This window comes from Oncorhynchus nerka, linkage group LG18 (assembly GCF_034236695.1).
Source record: "Oncorhynchus nerka isolate Pitt River linkage group LG18, Oner_Uvic_2.0, whole genome shotgun sequence".
Classification (NCBI taxonomy): domain Eukaryota; kingdom Metazoa; phylum Chordata; class Actinopteri; order Salmoniformes; family Salmonidae; genus Oncorhynchus; species Oncorhynchus nerka.
In genome coordinates this window covers 52,476,080-52,487,699 of record NC_088413.1, presented here as the reverse complement: position 1 = coordinate 52,487,699, position 11,620 = coordinate 52,476,080, and the positions used below count along the sequence as shown (strand labels likewise).

General features: G+C 39.3%; 1 protein-coding gene across 2 annotated transcripts in view; it reads left to right on the top strand.

Moving 5' to 3' along the window:
* Positions 1–4,787: 4,787 nt before the first annotated feature.
* LOC115146076 (sprouty-related, EVH1 domain-containing protein 1) overlaps positions 4,788–11,620 on the top strand; it is a 78,753-nt gene continuing 71,920 nt past the window's right edge. For both annotated transcript variants that reach the window (XM_029687858.2, XM_029687859.2), the window contains exon 1: positions 4,788–5,463. In XM_029687858.2, coding sequence (XP_029543718.1) covers positions 5,432–5,463 — 32 coding nt within the window. In that variant the 5' untranslated portion in view covers positions 4,788–5,431. The remainder of the gene's footprint in view (positions 5,464–11,620) is intronic.

The following is an 11,620-nucleotide window of genomic DNA, read 5'->3' as shown; positions in this document are numbered from 1 at the left end:
ACTCATTTCAGATTCATCTCTGCAGTGGTTGTCAATTCATTTGTCATATTGGCTGTCTGACTGCTTGAAAACCACATACACAGTGAGAGTTGTGAGACGACAATGGGTCAATCCACTGAGTACATTGTAGGAGTGTATACACTGAATATTCACATAGATAATCAATAAGGGGGGGTTTATCAATACAATTAGGGTAACCTTTAAACCTCTATGTGCCTCTCTCTCTCTGTCTCTCTCTGTCTGTCTGTCTGTCTGTCCGTCCGTCCGTCCGTCCGTCCGTCTGTCTGTCTGTCCTTCTCGTTCTCTGCTCTTTGAAACATCCCCATGAGAATAGTAAACAGTCATCTGTAACTTCCTTTCCAACGTGTTCATTAATCCCTTTTATCCTGTGGGGTCGGATGATTACAGGGAAGCCAATTCAACTGACGCTGCCCAAATACACCACCGCCCCCCCCACCCCCCACCCCAACACCCCCACCCCCAAGCAACAAAGGCCTGTCTACCTCACCCAAAACACAGTTCCCTGCTTTAACAGGATCAGGTTTAAATAACACTAACATACAACCACAGAAACTAGTCTGAAAGGACTAGAAAAGGCCCATTGTAAGTTAAAAAACGAAAACAAACAGTCCAAGTATCAATTTTAAGCCCACAGTGCAGTATGTTATTGAACTAAACAGGAGCTATTTCGATCTGGTCAAGCACATCCCTCAACTCTCTAAGCATGACACACTTTACCCATCCATTTAGCCAGATTCTCTAACTGGCCAATTTCCTAGATAAGTACACTCTCCTTAGGTGGGTCAACAACAGGTCCAACACATGGACTCATAGTCACATGTCACTACCTCAAAAGTACTTCAATATTACCATGCAGTGTTGTCTATGTCTACTCTAAACCAGTTTTAGTCACGTTCTGGTGAAAAAGTCCCACAGGCAGTCATAGGTCTACATACATATGCAGTAGTCAAATATGCCTGAAGGCCCCTAACACTTCCTCTCCTTGGAGCAGCTACACCTTTTCCGCTCGACACCCAGCAATTAGTGTGCCTGACAGCCACGAGCTTCCGAGGCTGGACCCGCACTAATCATAGGTATGCATTGTTGTGTTCAGCTGGCAGCCCTTTAAACAGTACCTCTTGTTCAACGCCCCACCTCTGTTGAGTTGGGTCCCAGCCTGTAGACTAGGCTAGTACATTGTCTGGTTAGATGGCAAATTGAAGTCAACAGGAACATAAAGGGAACCCAACCCGTTGTGGTTTAAACCAAATAAACAAGAGAGAGAGGGACACAATGTATATTTTTTTAAAAAGGCACAGGATCCTTAGATTGGTGTCTTTAAGATGTGTCTGTTTATCATCTACTCTTAACGGGCTCCAGGAGGTCTCCACAGACTGAACGTCTGATGATGTACACACATCCAGTTCTCGCCATAATGTTCGTACAAAGAGAGACCTTTGTGACCAGAGATTGTCTGTCTACTCTGCTGCTTATTATAGCGATCACCTGCGATCACCTGAGTTTGAGGTCGTCACCTAATTGCGGTCATACATGAGAGAAAAACTGGTGCTGCTACTACTTTGAATAGAACACAGCTTTGGACATGTTTCACCTTGAGCATCTTCCTTCAGTAGCCACGTTGTGTCCCTAGACTGTGTTTCAATGTGTGTCATAACTCACTTTCCTTGGAATGTTGAATTTTGGTGGGCATTTTTTGCAGTGTGAGTGAATTATTTGTCTAACAGAGATCTACTGCATCTATAAAAAATGTGTTGGTACATCTATGAAATGCGTTGCCATGAGTTGTTACTCCCTTAACCCTATCAGCCCTGAGACACCAGAAAAAAAATGGGCTTTTAATTTATCTGATTTTCATTTATCTGCATGTCCAGACCTTATATTTAGCCTCACAATGAAGTGGTTTACCATTTTCTTTTCAGAACAACCAGGGCTACAAGTAGAACACAAAACAATTTGACATAAACAGTTTTATTCATGAGTTTATTGACAAATGTCAATAAGAAAAACAAGATCTGCCAAAGCAAAAGCCAAATAAAAATGTATTTATATGAATGCTGTACAGAAATTGTTTGCTCACTGGGAATTGGCAACTGTGTGGAGTTTAACACCAACTACGTGAGCTTATTACAGTATTATAGACACTATGTCCAGGGATTTCCTATGATCTTCTATGTAGAAGAACACCTTACCTTCTAATGACTTGTGTGTAGCTTGTGAGTGGGAGAGTCGTAGCTTTCAAAAGTTTGTAGCTCAAACCATTCAGACTCTACAGACGTTTTTGGAAAAAAGACCCGCCCCCAGGGCACCTTCGGGATCCACCCTTGTCTCACAAACACCACTCTAGCTCAACCCATGTTAAACATACAGACTAATGGTATCTACTGATGCAGAAGAAATAGACAAATCCAACGGTACAACCCAGAAGTCTGTAGCTCAAACACACAATGTTTAGAAAGGCATTTCACTGTGCTTGTGCATGTGATATTAAAACTTGAAACGAGTTGAAAAGGGGTTAGAATCCTAAAATGCACCGTTATGGTGGGACTCATTGGGTTAAGACTTGAGTAGCTAACCCTGTTATAGGTCTAATCTTCAGGTACTGTAAGTAGGTCACCATTGAACATCTTATTGACTCATTATGTTATATATCTCCTTCAACAGTTGACCCTTATTGCTCGTTGTGAGGGAAGTAGCGCACTAAGGCTTCTCTCTGTGAGCTAAACATCCTGTTGCCCTTTTGCTCAGTACACTGTGTCGAGTGAACAACACAGGAAATGCAATATAGGCAATTCATATTTGCGAGATGAGAAAACAAACTGACTTCCTGAACTCTGAACACTCCAAAGGATAGAGGCATGCTAGTGGGAAAATTCAAAGATGGTCATTGTTTTTCTTCTCCAATGACACTTTATTTGGGCATGTGGACGTAAGCCTAAGCATGAGGATGCTTGATTCTATTTAAGAACGGAGGGGTGAAAAGTGCACTACTGTAGCCGACTTTTTATAATGAGTTCATTTTATGAATCCATTGCCACCAACATCTGTTTGATAACGTCGACATGCGTATAAGACTGTACATAATTGGTCCATCGAGACTGCACCATATTGTTGGAAAATGAACCTGAACAAAAAAACTCAACCTTTGTTCTAAGAATATCAGCAGCTACCCACCAAATCAGACCATTGTGTCACACTGATAAGCTCCACCCCCCACTGTCATGACAGATAGGAAATATTTTCAAACACCTGAGAGCAGTTCAATATGGGTTAAACTATGCATCTCATTAGATAGAGCAATGTACTGTATCTACTGATTGGGGCTGTTTTATACAGCTGCTACATAGGCCGTAGCACAAGCTGTATGGGAGCCAGTGAAATACAAAGAAACTTCTCACACAACATACTGTCACTATGACAACCGGGTAGAATCATTTAGCCTGATCTCTTGCCATTCCGCACAGCACAGAAATCCAATAGCATAAAGACTTATATAACCACCCCATTTGTTGCATATGACAAATCTTCAACTAGTCTAGTGAATAAGATCAATTCATACCATATGGATTTGCAGTTAACTTGTCAATTGGTATTGCATTTGTTTTCTAGCTGTCTTTATCTCACAAAATACATGAATGAAATCCAACAGGGAGAGCTCAGAGATATTTCCCAATTTCCAATGGTTGTCCGCGGAATGCCAATGTAATAGCACATTATGCTACATTCACACTATCTTCTGGAGAAACACGTAGCTAGAACAATACAATATTTATAATAAAGTTAAAGATCTGTAAACATGTTGAGTGGAGTAGGTTTTTTCAAAGGCCTGCACTTGCTGGTTAATGGAATTTCATTCAAGAATCTATTATTTTCTAAAGCAATGGCTGTGAAGGGCTTAAATACCTGGCTAACATTATTACCTGTCTTCAAATATAATTTAGATTAAAAAATCATATTATTGTGTATTATTATCACCTTTTTTACATCCAAGAACAAGAAAAAAAGGTAACAGTTTTGAGAAAATGATATTCTGGTCCCAGTAAATATACTCAGGATAATTTTCCTGGCCTGGCCATGAGGTCGCTGCAGATACAATGTTATTTGGAATTTCAACATGATACAATAATTGTATACAATTCAAAGTCAAACAAATTACAAGAATCACCATTCACATATCGGGCCTCAGACCTAAATTTAAGATCAAACCTACAGCCAATAAATGAGAAGCAGATTGAAGAATACAACTATAGCCTTCCTTCTCTGCTATTTGAAATCATGAAGGGAATCTGATGTAATTCCACGTGCTGCTCCATGTATTCGGCTCATACTGTATATCCAAACTATCTCCTCCATTTTAAAGCACAAGTCATCCAGAATTGAAAGTGCTTGTTTTTTGTGATATTAAATGCTTGAAATGCAACGCAAGTTAACATAATCTACACTTGATATTGGCGGTGCTATCACACAGTCACACACACACACAATCCTTCCTACATATTATTTTCTATTTTGCGTGCTATCACACAGACGCTTCCCTTTTCTGTGTATCAATGCGTGATTGAAAGGAAACTTCGTTCGGGAAGTGCAGGGACTACTTTAGGTCAACTTTGGATATAAATAATCACTGTATTATGCCAAATGACACAGGCATATTTGAACATGAAAACGAATGAAATATGTTTCGAGTAGATGTAAGCAATTGTATTGATAGTTGAGACCCCTTTGACATATATGTTTTTGCGGCCACGCGGAAGGATTTCATTCTTGAGCTGGGTCGACGCTTCCGCCCAGTTTTCCGATGTTCATTGCCCGAGTTGAAAATGGAATTCGATTAAAGCAGATGTCCAACAACTTCGAGAAAAATTTACTCACCGTTTTTGCCTAATGTACTTCAATTTCATCATTGAAATTAGTTTGTAGGCCTGTCTTTTTCCCCCAGTTGTGGAGGTTATAATTCAACGTACACCGACACATTGACGGATCAACGCTGCAGCGCTTTTCAAGTGTTGTCCTGGACCTGAAGTTGGCGAGGGAACGCTCGATAGCTAAAACACGAATAACGTGCCAAATGTCGGGTTTATTTTGTAAAAAATGTAGCATCTGAACACATTGGATTTCGTGTTGGCGAAGAGGATGTCGAAGCTGTGTATTTTATTCTGGTTGGATTTTACTTCCAGGGAAGATAAAATGAATCATCGGTTGTCATTCCTCCTGGCAATTTAGTTACAGCTAGCTAGGCTACTTGATTTTCCGAAATAAAGCTCACTTATGCATGCACCACTGTAAGTCCATTTACTTTTATCCAATATCTGGGTGTTTTATGCAAAAGAAAATGGTGATATTTGCGGTTTATTTCCCCGCCGTCACTGCGTCCTCGATGCTATTGCCAGGATTTGGATCCCCTTGAGGAAAGATGAGCGAAGATTCGACAAATCCAAACAACGAGTGAGTACATTTTACCCCACATTCTAGAATGCAACGATGTCCTTCATGTCTAATCTTCACTGCAATGATTTGCAGGATTCTAAATGACTACTCTGTTCCACTAGGATCATTGCTTCTACACATTGGTTCTACTCACGTTCATATTTAAATTGGATTACTATTGAAGTAATACAAAATACAAATATCTATTTAGTTTGTTGTGATAATATAAAATAAACCAATGTGTTTTGGGACTGGATTTAATAGAAATAGAGGCCTCTTATTATATTATGACGAGAGATGCTATAGGTCATTTTGACAACTGTACAGAAAATGGTATACAGTCCACTTGATAACAATAGCCTCATAATTAATGCAATATATGTTAGTTGTTTCATCAATATTGTCTTTGAAGAATACCTTTATGGTTTGACTGCAATTGGATAATATCTGTTGCTATTTCAGACTAATAAATTACACGATGTAGTCACACACAGTCACTGTGGCTAGATTATTTGTTTGTACATAGGATTTAAGACCCTATGCTTATCCGCTATAAAATGATCTTGTCATAAGATTCAATATTATATACGATAGTGTTTTCTTAGCATTTGATAACAGGTTAACGCTAACTCCTCTACATGAACTAAGAGAGTATCATAAAATAGTAATGTGGTTTAAAAAAATATTCCCTCAATATTATAATTATTCAATGTTAAAGTGGCTGTAAACTGGTTGCTGCAATGTCAGAATCCAGAAGTAGAAGACGCCATATTTTTTTCTCAATCACACTCATTTGCATATTACAATCTCATTCATATATATATATTTTTTAATGGACGTAATGCGTTCCAAATGCACTGGCCTGAACCCGGAAAGCAGTATTTATGTGATTGTGAACTTGAAATAGGGTCATTTGTGTACATTTCAATTATTTATCGCTGTAAATCCGTGTTGTTTTAATGGACTGATCGCTTGCGTGCGCTTGTTGACAGTCAGTGAGAAATATCTGGTCGGGAGGTGGTGCGGTCATGTGACCACTTCCATTCATAAAGTACCTGGGTGCCCATTCACAGTACGATGTGCAGTACAGTGTCTTGCAACGCATTGGCGATTACGCAAACATTTTATCTGCATTTGGAATCAGCTTAATCCAGATGGCCATTCATTTAAAAACAAATAGATAATGCAAGGATGCTTTGCTCTTATTGCAGTCTTCCAATGCTCTCAAAAGAATGGCGTCCATATTTCTTATTCTAGACGGTTGAAATGCGTTCAAATGCTGACATTTCCACAGTTTTGTGCCCCAAGACGGCGATGTTCTCCATTCAATCTATCTGCCTAGCACACCTCGGGTTGATTGATATATTGCAGGGAGGCTTTGTCCTTGAACTTGGCATGTGTTTCATATTCAATATATTACATAAGCGAGGACCATGATGTATGTGGTTCTGTGTTTGTTCTTCCTAGTGACAGCAGCAGCACAGCGCATAAGATGGCCAACATATGATCAATGAATAATTACCAAATACATTGGAAGGTAAAGGAAGATGGTAGGAACGGACCCGCCTGATCCCTTTTTATGTTCATGCTGGCTGGAATTAGCCATCAGTCGAGCCCAACAATGGACTAAAGGAAAGGGATCGGGGAGGATACCTAGTCAGTTGTACAACTGAATGCATTCTACTGATATGTGTCTTCCGCATTTAACCCAACCCCTCTGAATCAGAGAGGTGTGGAGGGCTGCCTTAATCAACATCCACGTCTTTGGCGCCCGGTGAACAGTGGGTTAACTGCCTTGCTCAGGGGCAGAACGACACATTTTTTTTTACCTTGTCAGCTCAGGGATTCGATCCAGCAACCTTTTGGTTACTGACCCAATGCTCCTACCCGCCAGGAGCCTAATGTTATTCCTTATTGTCCATGGACCTTCCATGTTCTGTGTAGAGGCGAATTGGCTCTGGCAGTCAAAACGGCCAAATTCTCCATCAAACCGAGTATCGATTTTCAATTGCGGTACTACTTTCATGTATACAAAATAAAAAAACACATGCTAAATCTACACTTACTGTAAACTGTTTTACCTGCTTTTAACACAGTTGCAGCCGACAGTATTTTTCAGTGGCAACACGTTTGCGGCGCCTGTCTTTTGTTTACTCCCAAGTGTTCACAGACACAGATAGCTAATTAGCACAGGTACACCCCTGTCTTATGTCTGTTTTCCGTGTGGGAACCCTAACCCTATATATTGTTTCCCATTGATGTCATCTGTTATGGATCTGATCAGTGTATTCATACATCTTCCCACAATCTGACAGTCCAATTTTGTTATTTGTCCACATTTTCATATATTTTACAGTTTGTTTTCTATTAGTGGTGTTTTGTTTGAATTGAGAGGATGGGGAGAATTTTGGATGCAATCGCACCGTGAAAAGGAATTGCACAACACGACCCTGTGTTTTTGTATCAGGATGGGTGGGTGGATTTTTAGGTTATAAGCATGTATACCTTACTGTTTCTCCTCACAGTAGCGTTATAGTAAACCATGTCAATGCGTCGGACAGGGATCATCAACTGCATTCAGCCCTGGGACGATACATTTCTTTTTTCTTAAAGGATGTTCTGGGGGCCGGAACATAATTTGACAGCAAATTGACAGCAAGAATCCCAAACAGATATAACATTTGACTGAAACATAGTAATTTCAAACATTGTTTACATTTGTATACGATCACATATCTCTATTACGTGTGGGAATACTTTGAAATAATAGATTTACCAAATGTAAATCACTTGGAGCTGATTTGCCGACCCTTCTCTGTTAGCATCATGGGTCACGTGTGATGAATATGCTTTTATTTCGCATAGCAAATGTATAAAGTTCCACAGCTTTTTCCTTCATCAAAATAGCACAAAGCTGTCTGACGAAAAACATGTGGTTGAATAGGAAGATGTGCGCTACTCAGTGACAACCTGCAAAGACTCACTCGTACAGGTTATTAATCCCTAAAAGTCTAAACCGTTGGGGTTATTGTAGTTATTTGATTTAGATTTTCAGGACCATTGTAGGTATAAATAATATATTTAACAATGTGTGGATATAATATTGAGTTTGGCCTTTACTACTGTTGCCCATAGAAACGCATTGAATAACTAATTCAGAAATGGCAGAACAGAGCTTCAAAAAATGTTAAGTAATAAGGTTTTGAAGTGTCTGTCGTATATCTAGAAGATATAAGAACACTCAGGAAATGTATATATACTGAACAAAAATATAAATGCAACAATTTCAAAGATGTTGCCGAGTTACAGTTCATAAAAGGAAATAAATACATTTAAATAAATTCATTAGGTCCTATTCTATGGATTTCACGTGACTGTCCACCCACTGGGGACCTGGACCCATCCAATCAGAATGAGTTTTTCCCCACAAAAGGGCTTTATTACAGAGAAATACTCCTCAGCGCCAACCCTCCCCCTCAGACGATCCCGCAGGTGACTGGCTTGGTCTGTGTTTGTGAGGCCGGTTGGACATACTGCCAAATTCTCTAAAACGACGTTGGACTTATGGTAGACAAATTTAATTCTCTGGCAACCGCTCTGGTGGACATTCCAGCAGTCATCATGACAATTGCACGCACCCTCAACTTGTTGTGGCCTTTTATTGATCCCAGCACAAGGTGCGCCTGTGTAATGGTCATGCTGTTTAATTAGCTTCTTGATATGTCACATCTGTCAGGTGGATGGATTATCTTGACAAAGGAGAAATGCTCACTAACAGGGAGGTAAACAAATTTGTGAGAAATAAGCTTTTTGTGCGTATAGAACATTTCAGCTCATGAAACATGGGACCAACACTTTACATGTTATGTTTATGTTTTTGTTCAGTGTATATACGTTTTAGACACATTTAACTCCCTTTTTTTGGGTACAAAACTACTTCCATACTTCTAAAAAATGTAATGGTTAAATGGTACTGGGCTACCTTCAGTCCCGTGGGGTTGTGGGGGTCATAGAGCAACATGGAAAACGCCATTGTGTTCGTGAGAGTCTCGTCTTTTACACCAAACCGATCAGATGCCTTTTGTGAGAAGGCTGATTTTCGGGATGTCTCCTTGGTCTGACAAACAGAGCTATAACTGGGTTGCGTCAATCGACTCTTAAGGATTAACATCTTTTATTTCTGAGTGTGAAATACATACCACCGTGTTCAATATCCGGTCTGCATGTTGCACTGAAAAGAGGAAGGACTAGTTATAACGTGTGTTTGAAGAAGGTAGCCTAGTTATCCACAAAACGCAAAATTTAATCAACCATAGGGAAGGACATGAATCAGGGTGTGTCTAACTGTCTTGGACTTGATTATATTTCTTTGATTTTATTAGGATCCCATTAGCCGATGCAATGGCGACAGCTAGTCTTACTGGGGTCCAAGACATTACAGACAAGACTTTACAGTTTACGTACATTTAAAAACCTTAACATGTAGTGTGTGTTTGCTTTTATCAGTTGCACAGCCTTGTCAGTACATACACACAAAAAGTAGGTCACGTGTAAGCCGTTGTGTCTCCTATAGCTGTACAATAGCATTCATTCATATCCTTATGAGGGAGTATCTAGGTCTGTGTACTACTGTGCTGAACATTCATTCACTAAGTTATTTTCCTTTTTTTAACAATTGTAACAATTGTAACTCAACAAATAGTCCTACAGGCTATACACCTACAAACTGTAAATTTACTGTTAGCCAAAATATTTTACTAAGTTTAGCCATTTGATGTAATTTGTTTTATGTCTGGTATTGGTAAAGTCATTGAATGATTAGGGTTAGTCTAATATTTCGATTGTTTAGTGTAGTTCGCCAGTCAAGTGATTCCTCAGTCTTTTTTTCTATCAGGGTGAATTATTTGACAGCTCAGCGTTTGTCTGTCAATGTGGGTTGTTGTGATCTTATCACCTGGGGGTCTGTTCTGCCCCTCATTCTATTCCTCTTTCAGGCGTTCCAAAACACATTCAACCCAAACGACCACTGATTTGAATGTGAGTATCTTGTCTTGACAACAGCGTATAGCTACTCCAACTGTTTGGCAAATAGTTTATGGTTGGAATTGCTCTGTGAAATAATGCTTATCTTTTTAGGCAAATATTTAAGTTGCCGATACTATGTGGATTGCGACTCGATACTGCGATTTTAATGCTATTGTATGTTGCAAACACATTTCTCACTAGAGAGCATGAGAACGAGTTTAGATCAGCCAGGGAAATAAACGTCCTGAATGTTTTCTCACTATTTAAAAAGAGCATGGATAATTAAGCTATAGGATGAAAAAAACAGAAGTTTTGGCGCAGCCGACTAGTGCCAACTAACGCTACCTACAGTAGCAAAAACAGTATAATGTCGTCACAAAATAATATTGCGATAGCCTACGTAACACCACCTTTCGTTCTATAGCCATGGTGTATGAGCCTAATATCCATTGGTGTGTAGTGGTCAGGCTCAGTAGAGGTTCTCAGTTGTTTGTAGTTTTGCTTCTGTAATCTTTTTAGGAAGTAGCCCTTTTGAATGCTTTTGGCCACTGCCCTGTATTGACTGAATTGGAACTTGTCTCTGTAAACCATGTCGAAAGGAAGTTTTAGTCTTACGTAAAGACTTGACTTTGGATTCAGTCAGAGCTAATTGTTCTTTTGTAACTATGTCAGCTGGCTGTCCTAGTAGATTGTCAAACGATCACTGATACTAGCTAGGGCTGCACAACATGAGCAAAAAAATCAAATAGTGATTTTTTTTTGTATCATTTATATTGCGTTTTTACTTGCGATTTATAGATCGGAACACTTGGGTAAACTGATGGAGTCATAAATACAATGATCATTCTAATTTTATGGTTAGAATACAGTGGACACTTGGAATGTAGTTTTGTTTGGCGTGACAACGAATGGAAAAGTAAGGGAGGAGATGTTTGTGACAGAGAATGAATCAAAGTGTTGGTCAGTGTTTCCCATGGGACCCTAATTAGGTTTAAATAAATTATTTAAATGCATTTTAAATAGTACATTCATATTTTTCTCTCTGATTTAAGAACAAGCTGTTTCACAAACAGTGCTGATATACTTTCACTGGTACTGGCCTGTATTCAAAGGTTTGCTAGCAATATTTGCCCTAGCTCAGTGGATTTAG